Below are 18,084 nucleotides of genomic sequence, written 5' to 3'. Positions count from 1 at the left end.
AAAATGCTAAAGGGAAAACATTAGACATATCACAGGTCTCCTTTTCCGGTTAAAAGTTTTTTAACATTACACATTTCTCCTCCCAAAACAGAAAAATGTAGAAACAAGGAGTGTATCAAAAAAGAGGTCAAACCCACTCCAAAACTTGTAGATAGGTTCAACTCAATACACCACTCACTCAAATACCTTACATAGTATACACAACTAGCTCTATGTTATTGCATATGTGCAGTTTTATACTATACACTTAATCAAAGTGACTGCCTGAATAATTTGAAAAGTGGCCAACTCAAAAGAATTTGACATATTCAACGAAAATTTCCTATCGAGAAGTTGCACAATAGTCCCTTCGGTGACTATTTAAAGAAGCTTTGGCTGTTTGTTGTATTGATACACGCAAATTGCGTGTCGGTGTGGTTCAACCTGGAGATATGCTTGCTTGTTTGGTTGCTCGTCAAGGACTGTTTAGATTTATTAAATCGTCAACAACATCAGGAGAAAAGCCACTGGGTTGAAAATCAGACCGGCGAAGGACATTTGGCTGGGGATGGTCAGAGCTGTTTGATCTGACCTTTGTTGGCAAAGGCTTGCCTGAAAAGCAGTGACGTACACGGACACGGTGACATTTTCTTTCCGTTGAGAAGCAACCGCGGACTTTGATTGCCAACATGACTTCCTTATCCTTGGCATCTTCACACCAAGAGGTTTGGGGAACTCCATCAACAAACTCCTCAAGTGTCTGGTGGTCTTCATGGTGAACTGAAATCTCAACAATTTGGTCGGGTGCAATGACGCCAACTGCAGGATTGACCTGTTGAAGTTCAACCCAAATGCATAAGATTCTTAAAAGCCAATATTTGTAGTGAGAAATTTAGCTTAAGAGAAGCTGTAAATAGGCTCTTCATTCAAGGACAACATGCTAGAATAACAGATTTTAAAGCTACACTGGGACCGTAACCCTTACTCAAATGGAACGTCATATTGGTCTAACCATATCCAAACCAGTACACCAGAGTTCTTAATAAGCCATTTCACTCATTTACTACCAATTTCATCTTCTTCTCATTTAGTTAAAAAAAGATGTTCCATTGCAAAAGTTTCTTCATTTCCATACTTCCCTCTCTTCTGCAACAACAACAAAAAATAAAAGGCTATGCATGCATCCTAAGTTCTTTGTGGTCTAGTTAGATATAAGGGCAAAAGCCAGTACTCATAACCAAATAAGTTGCTAAGGGGGCGTAGAACTTCTGATGTTCAGATTTCTGAAATAGGCGAGTGTGAATACTAAAATCATGGTTCATGAGAATGTTCAGAATTGAACTGGTTGTGACTTCCAATCTTCCAGCGCTTGGGGGAAAAAAATTAGAAAAAGGAAAATTAAAAAAAAGGGGGAGAGAGGAATCACATCGGGAAGTCTCACAAGAACATAGAACCCACGCCGCCATCAAGCCCCAGGCACTACAATGACAGAAAAGATCCAATATTTTTATTTAAGAAGGGGAAGTTACCTCAAGCCAACGAGGGAAACCAAACGAACCTCTTGGATGATAATCAAACACTTGCCCATCATCTTTAACAGTGGACTCGCCTTCACAAATTATTTCAAAAATAGCTTTGTTTTTCCCGCTCTTATTTGTAATGCGCAAGATGGATGCATCCGAGTTCTGGAGGATTATGTTATTAGTGCTGACTATTACTTCTGGAATTCTATTAAGTTCCCGAAGCATAAGCACAACTTTCTCATTTGATCTAATGATTTCTCCATATTCTTGCCTTCTCACTGATTCATCCACTCGAGCAATCTCCACATTGAATATGCACCTTACAGGCTTATGGTCACTATCTGTCACATCCATGCAAGCTTCATACCTGCCAAGGAGAGGCTTTTAGAAGAGTAGGAACAGAGGAAACAGAAATATATATATGAAAAAACAAACAACAAAGATGGAAAAAGAAGAAAAGGTGGGCAATAATTGATACACATAAATATGACAAAAGCAGAAGTGGGGGTCGACAATTATTGAAAAGAGAATGGAGAAATGAAGGATGAAACACCAAATCTTGGACTTACTCTTGTATAAAGAAAAACAAAATGAACTGGAAGAAGAAAAATAAAAGCCACAGAAACATTATATGGAAAACTTACTGCAGAACTGATGAGACGACAGGACAATCTAAGCTGCATGTGGAAGCGGAAGTGGAACGGCTATCACGATACAAAATTCTGTCACACCAGGCAGGAATCCGCTTCTTTTCACCAGAGTCATACCCTTAAAATGAGAAATTATAACTACATCAGACATTCAGAAGAGAGAAACACAAAGGGAGAGAAAGAGAGAGAAATTAGGCGAGAGAGGGAGAGCATTTCCATTCTGTCTAAAAAATATGAAAGTAGAGAGTATTACAACAGCAACTGCAGAACTGATAGCTACAGGTACCTGCTAAGCCATTTTGATGCCTCTCAAATTTGTATGTTGGAGGAAATCTGATGACTGCTTCACGCATTCCTTGGAAGACATTCCCAACTTCCATCTCTGTATGCAACTGGTCCCTCTCTCTAAGCCAATCAAAGCTCCTTTGGGAAATAAAATCTCTTGCTTCATCATAAGATATGCCATCAAGCCGATAGTTCAAGTCACCAAGAAACACAACCATATCTGCCTCAGATAGCTCAGGAGTTGCTTCTGCAGAGTTAAACGCACCCTGACAAGCATAATTCAATGTTTTTTTTATTCTGTACCAATTGAAATATACTGCTCCGAAGAAGGAAGCAAATATTTTAAGAAGACTATTATAGACTAGACTATTACAATTTAAGTACATACATTTGCACTGCGAAGCATTTGAATCGCAGATGAGATACCAGCTGCAACAGAAAGGACCAATGGCAACCGAGAACCATAAGCAACCCAGATTAAAAACATAGAGCAGGCAAGCAAGCAAGCTGAGAATAGGTATGACACCATACCAGCTGCAGCATTGAGAAAGTTTGATGGCCGACTAAAGATCATACTTCGATAAACATGGTCAAAATCAGCATTCCGGCGACCGACAGCTTCTAAATGTGCAGCAAAGTGACAGTTCACAAAGCACACAGTACGATCATACACTCTCATCCTCAATCCTACTGCTCCCTGTTTCGAGGACCTCAACCAAAATTAATATCTCAAATAAGAGAATGGTATCTACTTGTGAAAAACACCAAAAGCATTAATGAATGGTGATCAGTAAATCCCACATTTGCATAATAAGGGTCACGATATACATTTCCTTCAAGTATATCCAACCAAATTGTTTCAATGGAAGCTCAAGATTATGGTAGTATTACTAGTGTTCATATGAAGAAACTTGCAGTTGGGATAATTGTATTCTGATAGAATTGTACTTTTGGTGGATTTTCTTTTTTGGCACAAGCATGACTTAGGTCTGACTCCCTATGTTGCCCATTTTTCAACAAGATATTCCGAAAAACCCAGGAAGAAATCATGCTTAAACCTATTCTATGACAAAAGCCTAGACATTGTTGTAGGGTGATTCCAAGTAAGAGAGAAGTTCTAAATTATAACTTACCTAATTCTGTTCTTATGTTTCTAAATACAACTAGTCACTACCAAACAATTAATTTGTTTTCAACTTTCAGCATAATATAGTAAGATCCATCAAGAAACAACAAAAAGGAGAACACAACCATACCTTATTCCCAATTGCACGCCCGAAACCACAAGGTACTGCTGCAACATCAACATCACCAACATAACGACTAATATTACTTCTGACCCTGAACAATATTTTTGATTTACAGATATCAGACATGTGAACAAATAGAGGCCCTAGTTCTTTTTTCTTTCTTTTTTCTGATGAACTTAGAGGGCCCGGCTCACTAAATCTAGCTCATTAGATCGTTTATTCATCAAAAGGAAATTGTTTAGATAGAGTGATAGACCTCAAATTGAATGCGCAAACCCTAGTTTACATACAAAATAATCAGGAAAGGTGACTTCACTCATCTAAGTACAAATTGTGTTCCGCAATTGGAGGAAAGGATGAGTTAGGGTTAAATGGTCTGTCTTTTTCCATATGCAAAAAGCTGGAACTCGTGACTTTCGTCGAAAGAGAAGATCCAAAGAAAAGTTATCTAGTACACACATATTGTATCTTGAGGTGGGTGTTGACAAACAAAATTCTTGATGTGGGTATCTGGAGATTGTAAACTTCAAGAATTCCCAGCCATATATTGAACAAAAAGAAACCAATAGTATAAGCTGACAACGTCATCTTAAATGCTAAATACCAAAGTTACCCAAGCCTTGTGCACAGGAATCAGGATCCATAACCAATACCTACCAGACAGAAATAACCAGGCCCGCCAACTGCCTGAAGCCAACACGGATGAAAGTCGATCTCTCATCCAAGGTTTTTCCAATCATTTCCAACCACCATTGACCGGCAGAACTTCCTTCAAGACCTACCTGCATCTAAAATGTGTTCTAAAATGTCACAAATTTTTATCTCTTTTATTAGTATGTCTAAAGGGTGATAGTACAACAAAGAATGTAACAGCCATAGGAACAGAAACCATGATGGATAGAAAAACGCAATCCACAGCTAAATAGGAAGCTGCAAGTCTAGATCACATTATCTTTATCGTGAAAAGGCCCGTTGAGTAGTTGAGTTAAACTGGAGCCTTAATGAAAGATAACATGTAATTTGCAATATTAAAAAGACACTTTGATAATATAAAGTAGTTACGTCTTGTCTTTATTAATCAGGACAGGGTGATCTATTTCCTGTATTTGCGCCTTTTCTTTCCAGATAAGTACAAGCCCCAGCTTTTCTATTTATGACATTTCTGTAGTTGGTATATTGAGAATAATCTTCCCGGACTAAAGTGACTGAACGAAAGAACAACAGTATGCTCAAGTAGATCTTGAAGCCATTTATTGATAAGTTTCTCTCAAGATAATATTTTGACCATTCTTAGGGTCAATCAGATTTTAGGAAAGAAAATTAATGTAACATTTTTTTCTATAAATTGAAAATGAACGTAACCTAGAGAGAAGAAAAGCATGAATTAGCATCCTTTAGACCCTGGCATCTGTAGAAGGTTCTCATTTTCTACATTGAATAAACACACACAAATATAAAAGCAGATTAGCTAATAAGATATGAACTTTTGGTCTTGTTTTTATCCTGTCTAGCTACCAATCAAAATAACCAGTAATTTGCCCGTGGCTTCATTCAGCATACAAATTTAGCTCCAGCAAGTGAGGTTTGGTGATCCTTAGAAGATGAGCAACTATATGGTGCAATAGTAAAAACAAATGTTATTGAGCATTAGAAGCACTTTCAAGTGTGACTAAATCTTTTGAGGACTCTTCTCCTCCACATAGTCACTGGCCAGTTAAAAACTTCTTCCTCTCATTTACAGGGGTCTTACCACTTTATAGCTTAGTCGAACAAATCTCTAGACATTTCCGAGAGAAGAAAGGAACCCCAGTCTAGAGACAAAAGAGAGAACAGCTGGGGTGGGGAAAAAAGAGGGAAAGAGACAAATCTTACTGATTCTTTAGCAGCAGACATTGCAAGAAAACCAGCACCCATGTCCACCTCCTGCAAGCCAACAACAACAATGCCAACATCTGCTGCTGCAGAACCTAACCATGATATAAGTGAATCAGGAGAAGCTCTTCCTTGTCCAACATTCCATGTGCCAGCCAATATTTTAAAATTCTCTAGCCTAGTATACAAAAATTCTTTGCTAGCTAACTCCGTACGCAGAATACCATCCACTGGTGCAGGAGATATCACACTCCAACCCCGTATACCACCATGATTGGCCAAAGAGAAAACGTAACCTCCACCCACAGAAAAATCTATTACAGGGCTATTATGAGCTATCCATCCTCCAAGTAGATTACCACTAAGATCCAATACCTGAATATAACCACTAGCATAACCTACCCAAATCCGTGACCCATATGTGCATAAGCATTGAACAGAGAATGTGTGATACTGGAAATCTTGCAAGCGATTGCCATTTCTATCCCATTGGACAAGTAATCCATTTGCACATCCACTCCATATCATTCCATCAACGGTAATGATCAATGCTTCAGTTCTCCGGTTATCTTCTCCAAATCCACCTTTTACTGCAACCCTACGGACAGCATCAGCTGCTCCTAAGATAGCATTGCGTGACCGCTGGAAGAAGCCGATAGAACTTTGAGACTTGTCCTTTTTTGAATTGGACACAGTTTTCATTCTCATTTCATCTTCAATTACAGGATCTAATGCTGCTAATATATTTTCAACCTGACCATCAGTGTTGAAGATTTTCAGTAACTCTCTCGTCCGTGCATCCCTGCAAGGCAAAAGCAATTGACAAGAAACAATCAACATATCAGAACCAGATAACCTGAATAATTAGATTTCATTTCGGAACACCCACATAATCTAACAGTGCAAAACCTTAGACATGCAAATATAATCTTTCAGATGCACTACAGATTTACAACAACATATCCAGTGTAGTGTAGTGTAGTCCCACAAGTGGGGTCACGGGAGGTAAGACGTACGCAGACCTTACCCCTACCTTTGCGGGGTAGAGAGGTAATTTCCGATAGACCCTCGGCTCAAAAGAAAAGATATTAGAAAATATGACATCAAAATATGAAGATACAAAGCAAATAAAGAACCATAGCATAAAACATCTTAAACAATAAAAAACTACGTGATTACTAAATACTACTCCCTCCGTCCACTTTTACTTGTCCAATGTACTAAAAATAGATATCCACTTTACTTGTCTAGTTTAGAAAATCAAGAGATAATTTATCACTTAGTTCCTAATTTATCCTTATTATAAAATAGTCATTTCCCAAAGCATTGAATTTATTATATTCAAAAAATGATATAGTAAATTGCCATTTTATTTATTGCTCCTTAAGGAGTGTGCCAAGTCAATACTAGACTAGTAAAAATGGACGGAGGGAGTATTACTAATAAGGCTGTGAGGAGATGCGTTAGCCCTTATTTCTACCATCTAAAAGGCGACAACACTCGGATATCTACTAACCTTCTACTCTTATCCTCGACTACCACACCTTCCTATTAAGGATCGTGTCCTTAGTAATCTAAAATTGTGTCATATCCTATCTAATCACCTCCCCCAATTCTTCTTCGGCCTACCTCTACCTCTCTTAACTCTTGCTACAGCCAACCTCTCACACCTCCTTACCGGTGTATCCGCATACCTCCTCTTCACATGCTCGGGACAATATGACAAAAATTCAAGACTAGCACATCCATCTTCAACAGTTCAACTAATGACATGCCTTTGTGAGTGTATTGAAGGTGGTAAGCATAACATTATTACGTTTGTTCATTGTAACATTAAGTGATTCAAAAGTAAATGGTGTTAACAATGCAAAAACTACCAAAACAACATAAATGGAGAATTTAGGGGTCGTTTGATTTGGATACAAGTTATGATGGGATGAGTTATGTTGGGATAAATTATGCTGAAATTAGTTATGCTGAGAATAGTTTTTGTTACTTGTTTGGTTTGTCATTTTCAAAATTATATTCATTGCATAATTTCTAAGAATAAGTTGATTGTTTACAAAAATACCCTCCACCTTATTTTTTTTATTTTTTTTGCATTTTCTTTGCAAACTTTAATTATTCATTCTTAAAAATAAATTTTTCATCTTATTTAACTTAAATATTTTTGTGTATGTATTTTCATGATTGTACGGTGTGTTTTTAAAATTAAAATTTCATGTTATTTAACTTAAATATTTTTGTGTATGTATTTTCATGATTGTACGGTGTGTTTTTAAAATTAAAATTTCATGTTATATAACTTAAAAATAAAACTTTCATCTTATTTAGCTTTAAATAAAATTTCCATCTAATTTAGCTTAAAAATAAAACTTTCATCTAATTTAGCTTAAAAATAAAACTTCCATCTTATTTAGCTTAAAAATAAAACTTCCATTTTAAGTTTATTAAAGTAAATAAATTTTATTATTAAAATTATCTACATTTTAAAGTTAACTACATTTTAATTGATATATAAAATATAATTTTTAAGTGAGTAATAAGCTATTTAATTAAAAATATGCAATTTAGTAGTGAAGTGAACATTTTAAGAGAAATCAAAATATAAATAAACATAAGAATTAGACAAATAAATTCAAGTTATAATATATTAATAAATAAAAATTGTATTTATAAAATGTAATTTTTTAATAAAAAAATATATTATCATAAAAATAACGATTTAAGGTTGTGAATGTTATTATAAATGTTGTTAAAAATTATGTTAATATGCATGAATATAAAAAGTGGTGTATAAAAAAGAGTTTAAGAGAGTATTTTTGTTATTTTACATACCTTATCCCAGGATAAGTTATCCTGGGATTACTAATCCACCCTCAGGGAGGGATAACTTATCCCAGGACTAACAATTAGTACTGGGATAAGTTATCCCATCCTTTGCAACCAAACAAGAGATTTAAGGGCACTTAAAAGCTGTCTTGGGATTAAACCCTCTTATCCATCACACCAAACGACCCCTTAGTCTCTAAAATGATTCAGAAGGTACTCACCAAAGTGCAAATGACACATAACCAGCCGTCCAAACTTTTGCTCCAGAGCGATCAGACAGCATATATTTGACATCAACAGAAAATATGCTATTGCCTGTTCCATTCTGCATGACTTGGCTCCTTAGATCCACGAATGACCTCTCTATCGACAAAGCAGCCATGTGCCTTTCCTCATTTATCAGAGAAATCGATTTCTCAATTCCTTCCCAAGGCCAGATCTTGATGGAACCGCCCTCAGATCCAGCCCACAGATGACCTAAATAAAATTGCTCATCAGAACAGAATTAAGCACATCATTTTTTTATTTAATAAAGATAAGTAAAAGTAAGCACACCCTCTTGAGTTACTCCCACTAACATTTGCTTTTCGTTGATCGTAAAACCGGCATTCTGTCAGTCCCGTTTTCAATGGAACTATTTTACTCATCAATAAGAAAAAATAGACCAACAAGTACCTCACACTGCAAGTCAAGAGTGAAAAAGAGATCCATCTAAATGTTATTTCTGGTAGCAGAAGAAAGGCTGCAAGATCAGAAGTTTTTTTTTTTTCTAGTAGCATTTTCTGAGTTACTTGTGAGAAACTTTCAACAAATAAACAGCCATCATGCTAACAAGTTGTTTACTTGGCTATATTGAACTGCTTTGAGGGAAAGGATCACTGCCATTGAACTGGCTAATACAGAGTATAGCTAAAGTTTCTCTCTCTCTCTCTCTATCTCTCTCTCTCTTTGATGAAGTAAGTAGATTCACTTAAAGGCATCAAGATGACGCAAGCCTTACAAGGATAGATCAGTTCAGCTGACAAAAATAAGCTAAAGTTTCTCTCTCTCTAGCACGAGATATAAACTCTCCAACACCATTGCACTACAACGTGGCTAACAACCCTCCTAATCCTATCTCATCATAAATACAATAGCATCTTAACACCTACACTAATCGAGCTTATCTTCTTCTTCTTCTTTTTTGATAAGTAAAAAGTGTTTTAGGAAAATCAACCTTATCTTATAATCCCCTAATCCTCCCTGCAAACCACATGAAATGCCCCTAAAGCTTATCAAAAAGATGAAAATTCTAAAATTCGAGTTAGTCATTGAATTGCTAAAACGATTTGGCAATTTATTCAGATAGATAGGTAGGTGCCCTTTACAATTTTAATATTTACAGCTAACTGATATGTAAACTCACTTTGACCTCCAAAAATGCTACAATTACATTTGTGTTCCTTTTGCACCAAGGTAAAAGAATATGAGTGCTAGGCTTATATATGTGTGATTTTTAAAGCTAGCGTTGCCTAACCAACTGCCTATTTACTACTGTAATCGCAGAATAATAAGAGCACAAACTTTTTTAACAGCTGATAAATGATGTTCAAGCAATTCAAAGGCTTACATTACTAAATTTAGTATTCAAAGTGCCAAAAATGCAATATAGAAAGTAAACTAAAAAAAAACTACTTGCATTTACACAACACAAACATTGCACAGACAGGTATGAGTAAAAACTCAAACTTTACCACAGGAAGTCATGATCATCGAAAGAACTGGACCGTGATGGGCCTGCCACGATAACACTTCTTTCAAAGCAGCTTTTCCACAAGCACCTTTCTCTCTGCTGCTAGTTTCACTGTCCATCTTCCAACACGTGATTCTACCGTCTTTGTGTCCACTCCATAACAACCTATTCCCAGCATCTTCAACAAGGCACAATGTTGGTGAAGTCTTCACAGACTCCAGAAAAGGTGCAGCATCCTCAAAGTCCTCATGCTCTTCTTCTTCTTGAGCAGCCTCATACATATCCGACAAATTCCACGACCGAACTCCACGCTCCGACCCAGCCCATAGCTGAGATCCATCGTCCGTACACAATAGAGTCCTCAAAAATCTCCCAATCTGCCTTTCTCTCAACGGATGTGGCCGTAATTCCAACGACGGCGGACGATCAGGATGCACCGCGGCACGTACCGGCAACTTGAAAATGCCGGCACCACCACCTTTACCTGAAAACTCAGGAAGACCTTGAGACTGGCTCTTAACATTACTATTACTATTAGAAGCAGCTGTTTCCGAAGTAATCTTACGGTCAAGGAATTGAATCATATTATCAAGCCGTTTCCGAACAGCGCCCTTGTGACCTGAACCGGAACTGAACTCCTCATCATCAGAAGACGAAGAGCCGTAGAACCGGTCAAACAATTTCGGAGTTCGCTCCGTTTCGTCAAAGCTAAATTTCCTGCCGGAACTGCCAGCTCTATTGACATCTCCGTCGCCGGCGTCGGAATCGGAGTCAGAGTTGAAAACGAATTTTTCACTGTAACAGTGGAAATTCCGGCGACCGGAGGCATTTGAACTAGAAGCTAGAAGATCGCCGTCGTCGTCGTCGATTCGAGAATCCATTTCGTGGGAAGATAATCGCGAAAATCTAGAGAATTATTTTGGGGGATTTGGGACATAACAGCGAAGATAAAGGGGTTTATTAGAAAGTTAAAACGTTGAATTTCTGTAATTATTCTTTTTATTTTTTTATTTTCATTATTATTCTCTCTATTTATTCTTTTTATTTTTTTTTGTTTTTGTGTTAATAATTGTTTATTTTAGGGAAAATTATTGTTATACCCAAAAAAAAAAAAAATACTATTGGATACCCCATTACTTTTATACCCTTTATTTTTAACTATTTCGTGCATTTGATATCATGAGAGTATATAATATACTCTAATAATATTAAACGATTTTGCTGAAACACTGTCTGTTTCTTCTTGATACCATCAGATATCAAAGAGGAACAAGGGAACGGGCACCAGCGTAAATACACGTTTGATACCATGAGAGCATGTCAGCATGATGTCATGCACAAAATTAAAAAGGAAGAAAATGGGTAAAAGAATAAATAATTTGAATTAGATTCAATTTGAATAAATAATTTCACAATTAATCTATTTTTTATAATTTTTCCTTTATATTACACTATAAAAAAAAACCACTACTTAAAGTCGATTATTTTTCTTTTTTACTAATAAATGTAGAAAAAATTAAGTTGAACAATTTGTTAGAATGAGACAAATTACACTTAACATGTGATAAGTGGAAAATAAAGTGAATAATTTGTGAGAATCAATCAATTACATTTATTTGAGTAAAAACAAAAATGTTAGAGTTTCTATTATTAGTGGATACGTTATTTGATTTTTGTTATATATTTTGAATAATATTTATTTTTTAGGAAATTATCTATTTAATCAATTCAATTAACGAATTTGATTAAACCCTACAAAAAAAAACACAATGGGTATGATTATGCGATAAGCTCGATTGAGAAAATACTTATGAAGAATTTTCGAAGCAGAGACTTTTTTCGTTCCCCCCTTCATTTGAGACATCTGTCAGCTAATAATTGAGAAACAAGAAGTCATTATGATTATTATAGTAGGACACATGTCTTCTAAATGAAAACTAAAATGAATTATTAAGAAATGGTCATTTTCCATGTAATTCTTCTGGACAAACACTATCTTATCTTTTCTTTTTATGAAAACAAAATCTAATTTTACTTATGTTTATTTGAAATATAAGAATATCATTGAAAATATTTTTTGACTCGAATCTTTTTATTTTTCGAATATAAATAATATATAAAAAGGAGATGATTCTCCTTAAAAAAAATCTTTCTTCACCTATAAATAATAAAATATCAATTATCGAAATTACTCAACAATATGAAATGTTTGTTATATTCAAAAGACATGTGGGTTGGAGTATATCCTAAGTACGGTGTTTTTACATTTAAATATGAAATTTTTCGGTATAAATTTAGATTTAGTCGACGCCGATCAGAAAATTAAAAAAAAAATCTGGAGGATATTAAAATTTATCCTTTTTCTGCCTAAGTTTACTCGTTCATATAGATTTGACATATTCCTTAAGAAATACTAAATAAAATGGTGATTTTATAATGTCATGTCTAATTATTATAAGTTATAAAAGTATTGAAAATTTATAGTACTAGATAACAAGGATAAAATGTATATAAAATGATTAATTATCTCTTTATTTTTCAAATCGAACAAATCGAAATTGACATTTATTGTACATATAGTGGACAAATAAATTAAAAGTAAACGAAGAGAGTAATACATCATGAATTATATAAAATAAAATTTTCCAAGCCAAACTTCATCCATTCGTTAGGAAATTTTTGTACTGTAATTAATTGACTATCTGAATTTTCATCTTATTATAATTAAATCCCGCACCTTGTGATTTTCTTATCCCAGATATTTTTTAAAAAAAAAGTATAAGTACTACACTTAACTTTTCAAATATAGGTGAGAGGTCGGCAATAAAGTAATAAAAATAAAAAAATAATATCATATGAAGAAGAAATTGCCTAATTAAATGGCTACATGGAACATGCATATTCAGATTCTTTATGTTCCAACAGGATTTATATTTTAGAGAGATAAATTAATTAATACAATTATTGTGATGACGTTATATATACATTTCAATAAAATTTTAATTCATCCCTCCTTGCACATTTAAGTCTTCATCAATCATCACACAAAGAAAAATGTGCTATTGGATATGTGACATATTTTATCATCTTAATTACCTCTAAATAAAGTAGAGATTTTCAATGGTGTTAACATATTATCCACACTACTTTTTACAAAAATATATTGAGTGTTAACATAGTAATTTCTCAATGTAGAAATATTTGTACAAAAAATAATAATTACAATATCTTAGTTCCCAATAAAGAATCGATACATGTGTGTCACCAGTATCATCATAATTTTTCTACATAAATTTAATTAGAGAAGATACGAGAATAAACTATTAACCAATAAAGTGTGGTGAGGTGTAAGTATCTTATCATTTTTAACGAGATATCTCATATTCGAGTGAGAATGAAATTATTTTTGGTACGGTGTGTTTTATCTCAGAGTGAAATATTCAAAACCGCTACAGTAGTTTACTTTATGAATTAATGGAATAAAATCTCCAAGTATGTAGCTTTTGCAGTGTTTTCTGTTTAGTTGCTCTTCCTGTTTCAATTTAATTGTCTAATTTTGATTTGACATTGATTTTATTTGTAAGAAAGTAAATTAGACTTTTGAATCTTGAAGTTTTAAACTAAATATATATATATATATATATATATATATATATATATATAAAATGCACCAACATGTCTTTTAATCTTGTAGACTTAAACATATCACGTGAAAAGTTAGAAGTAATGAATTGCCCAAAAATAAAAAGATATATTCTTTTTTAAATATGCTAAAAGGCAAAGTAATACCAAAAAATTGAAACGGGAGATAAAAAAGGGGAAACTTTCAAGATCAACAAAAGTTAAGCCTTAAATAAGACTCTTTAGCTACGTTTTACTAATTCCAATTCGCAACTACATTTTGGTTTGTTACGCATTTATATTTTTTGTGTTTTTTCACAGATTTCAGAGAAAAAAATTATAAAAAACTGATTTCTGTCAAAATGAATACATATTAAGAGGAGAGAGATGAGCAATATTGAGAGAAGGAGGAGAGAGGTGAGCGAAATCGAGAGAGGGGGGAGAGAGGATGAATACATGTTGTATTCATTGTATCACGAATACAAAAATATAGAATATAAATTTAGTTTTTCGAATACAACTAATATAAAATATAAATCTCTCATATATATTTGATTTGATATAATTGATATATAATACATTTGACAGAGAGTATGAATACTTATTGTATTCGTATGAATACAAACATGGTTTATACAAAATACAAATATAGTTTTTCGAATACAACTCATACAAAATACAAATATCTCACCTATATTTGCTGAATACAATTGATACATAATATATTTGAATGTATTTTCTTTTAATTGGCAGGGGTGAGAGAGAGAGAGGCAGTGGGAGGAGAAACAAGGGAGAGAGAAATTGGGTATAAAAATAACATATAGTTGTTTATTATAACTTTTTTAAACTATAGTTGTGTTCCATGAAATATATTGACTTTTTTGCTTTGTTCCATAATTTTTCCTAAAAAAATGAAAAAATTACATAAATACACAACTTATTTTACCATATTCTCTAAAATTCCCTACCATTTGAAAAAAATACAAAAATTTCTACTCTCTCCTATTTTCTGATACATAGCTGTACGCGATGTATCGGATGAATACATCACTTTACGTAATATACCAGGACGTCGGATATATCACTTTACATGATGTATCGGTCGGATACATCAACATCGGATAAATCATTTTATGCAATATATTAGTCGGATACATCACTTTACGTGATGTATCAGGACGTATGTGATATATCCAGATTTTACCAATTTAAGGAATTTTTGTAATTTGGAAAATAGTAAGGATAAAATATAATTAACTCTTAACAGTATGGAATTTGTCCTTACAAAATAAATTGGTTACATTATCAATCAGACTTTTGCTAGAGTGGGCCTAAATTTGATCATGATCATTATAGTTTTGGGCTTTAAAGTATTCAATGTTGGCCCATCTAAAAAGTAGAGGAACTTTACTTGTATTTCACTTTATATATATCCTCATGCAACTTTAGGAAAACAAACTGCATAAATAATTATGTCAAAATTTATTTGGGGAAAAGGATCTACACAAATGCAGATGATTTCAACGGTTTCCGATGATCGATGCCTGTATTTGGATTTGACTAAATTCAAATTAGGATCGAGGAGTTTTATACATTATACATTGAGTTCGAAATAAGTTTGGATTCACACTGATAAATCCTATATTAGGAGCAAAAATCCTTTCTATTAAATGCAACTGCATACTTAGGCTCAAATCCGAATTCTCTTCTTTTGGATGAATGGTTATGCTTATCACTCTACCGTAATATTTGTTGATTAATTCATTCTGTGATATTATGTATGTATATTTATACAACAACAATAACAACCCAGTATAATCCCACAACGTGGGGTTACACTGGGTTGTTGTTGTTGTATAAATATACATATATGATATCACAGAATGAATTAGGACGACTGTTTCCAGGAGACCCTCGGCTCAATAAAGCATAAAAAACGTTAGATAAGGCTAAAAAGTGAAGAGGTCAATAAGTTCAAAGCTATATGATAAGGCACATAATGGGGACGCTTCAAATAAAATAGAGTAATTAAAATACGAAAAGTATGAAAAGTAATAGATAATAACAGACATCAGAGAACAAGAAATTATACTGTGCTAAAGCGTCTACTAATACGATAGACTACCGTGACTATGTACTAGCCTTCTACCCTAATGTGGGTCCTCCACATCCTCCTATCTAAGGTCATGTCCTCGGTCAGCTGCAGCTGCACCATGTCTTGTCTAATCACCTCTCCCCAATATTTCTTCGGCTTACCCCTACCTATTTTGAAACCATCCACGACCTACCTCTCACACCTCCGCACTGAGGCATCTGAGTCTCTCCTCTTCACATGCCCAAACCATCTCAGTCGCATTTTCCGCATCTTGTCTTCCACCGAGGCCACTCCTACTTTGTCCCAAATAGCCTCGTTCCTAATTCTGTCGCTCCTAGTATGTCCACACATCCATCTCAACATTCTCATCTCGGCAACTTTCATCTTTTGAACGTGGAAGACCTTAACTGGCCAACACTCCGCCCCATATAACATAGCCGGTCTAACCACCACTTTGTAGAACTTGCCCTTAAGTTGAGGTGGCACCCTCTTGTCATATAGCACACCGAAAACGAGCCTCTATTTCATCCACCCTGCCCCAATACGGTGTGTGATATCCTCGTCAATCTCCCTGCTTCCTTGCACGATAGACCCAAGGTACTTGAAGCTACTTTTCTTTTGAATGGCCTGGTCTCCAAGCCTAACTTTCGCGCCAGCCTCTTGAGGTGTCTCACTAAACTTGCACTCTAAGTACTCTGTCTTGGTCCTACTCAGCTTAAACCCTTTAGACTCCAGGGTATGTCTCCAATCCTCCAGTTTAGTGTTAACCCTACTACGAGTCTCATCGATCAGGACTATGTCGTCCGCGAAAAGCATACACCATGGCACCTCACCTTGAATTTGTCGTGTTAATCCATCCATTACCAAGACAAATAAAAACGGACTGAGAGCTGATCCTTGATGCAACTCCATCACAACTGGAAAGTGCTTTGAGTACCCTCCTACTGTCCTTACCCTGATTTTGGCACCCTCATACATGTCCTTGATCACCCTAATGTACGCTATCGGTACATCTTTAGCCTCCAGACATCTCCGCAGTATCTCTCGTGGAACTTTATCGTAAGCCTTTTCTAGGTCAATAAATACCATATGTAAGTCCCTCTTCCTCTCCCTATACTGCTCCACCAGTCTCCTCATAAGATGGATGACTTCTGTAGTTGAGCGTCCCGGCATAAATCCGAACTGATTCTCTGAAATAGACACTCCTCTCCTCACCCTCATCTCCACTACTCTTTCCCACACTTTCATGTATGTATATTTATAATAATGTGAAAACACTTATAAAGCAAACTTTGGTGCCTTGATTGCTTATAGAGTAGGATATAATCGGATTGAATTTTTTTTTTTAGATATTGTCGCATAACTCTTGTTGTTATAGGCACATAATGAATATATGCTTGACCAATTCCTCTCATCTCCATTCTCGGAGTCTAAGCTTCTCATTTCTATTCTTATCTCTATCCTTAATTACTTATTATTCAATTATTTTTCATTATAATTTAGTAATCCGAGTGTTATAGTAGAAAAAACTAATCAAACAATGAATCTTAAAAGAAAAAAAATTGAATTTTGAAGCACGACACCTCAAGATTTCTTAATATATTTTACAAGGAAATAAACCAATAAACAATTTTAAGAAAAACTTATTTACATTTGATATTTAACTAATATTATAATTGACTGTATTTCACGATAAATCCTCAAAATATCTCCTTAATTTTAAATTGTCCAGAGAATAGTATAAATTGAAACGTCAACTTTATTTCTTTCCTATTTTCTCTTTCTAGACAACATACCTCATCCATTTTAAATGGAGTGATACTATTTTTGATCTCTCAATTATTAAAAAATTCAAATAGCAGTATTCTTAATATTTGATTAAGCATATATGGTGTTAATTAATTGAAACATACACTTTTGATTTCTACACATATGAATGTTCACAAATTTATCATGGTTATCAATTTGTTCAACATCTATCATAAATATTTTTTCTAGCCTACAAAGTTCAAACACCTTACTGTACTTATGAAATCATATTGAGTATGTTGTTATTATTGTTATTAATTTGTTCAAATCATGTTAAATTATAGTGTTACTCTGTATTTAGTAGTAATATATCATCATATATAATATATAATAATAATAATTCAATATTAAAAATGGAAAGCTTCCAAGTGCAAAATTAGATTACCATTTTACCCCTAGTCTAAATTAAAATGTTATAAAACATTTAATTAGTTAA

The 18,084-nt window shown here is 34.3% G+C and overlaps 1 protein-coding gene across 2 annotated transcripts; it reads right to left on the bottom strand.

The window, feature by feature from the left end:
- Window positions 1-4: 4 nt before the first annotated feature.
- Window positions 5-11,077, bottom strand: LOC129898768 (type II inositol polyphosphate 5-phosphatase 15). Of its 2 annotated transcripts, XM_055973448.1 has the most exons (11): window positions 10,125-11,077; window positions 8,613-8,868; window positions 5,560-6,361; window positions 4,345-4,475; window positions 3,694-3,778; window positions 2,969-3,134; window positions 2,826-2,866; window positions 2,439-2,703; window positions 2,147-2,270; window positions 1,509-1,869; window positions 5-811 (listed from the first exon to the last, which is right to left on the bottom strand). In XM_055973448.1, the coding sequence occupies exons 1-11, from the start codon at window positions 11,002-11,004 to the stop codon at window positions 455-457; spliced, it is 3,468 nt and encodes a 1,155-aa protein (XP_055829423.1). In that variant the 5' UTR covers window positions 11,005-11,077; the 3' UTR covers window positions 5-454. The 2 variants fall into 2 exon arrangements, with proteins under 2 accessions (XP_055829423.1, XP_055829415.1); XM_055973440.1 differs by having other exon boundaries at window positions 2,826-3,134.
- Window positions 11,078-18,084: the final 7,007 nt, after the last annotated feature.

Source organism: Solanum dulcamara, chromosome 1 (assembly GCF_947179165.1).
Source record: "Solanum dulcamara chromosome 1, daSolDulc1.2, whole genome shotgun sequence".
In the NCBI taxonomy this organism is placed as follows: Eukaryota; Viridiplantae; Streptophyta; class Magnoliopsida; order Solanales; family Solanaceae; genus Solanum; species Solanum dulcamara.
This window is presented reverse-complemented; position numbering and strand designations above follow the sequence as displayed.

Excerpts from the sequence above, each read along its gene's own strand:
- LOC129898768 (XM_055973440.1), bottom strand. The coding sequence starts at position 11,004 with ATGGATTCTCGAATCGACGACGACGACGGCGATCTTCTAGCTTCTAGT. Across the intron at positions 6,362-8,612 it reads TATGTGTCATTTGCACTTTG|GGATGCACGGACGAGAGAGT; the intron begins GTGAGTACCTTC and ends TTTGCCTTGCAG. Across the intron at positions 1,870-2,146 it reads GTCGTCTCATCAGTTCTGCA|GTATGAAGCTTGCATGGATG; the intron begins GTAAGTTTTCCA and ends TCTCCTTGGCAG.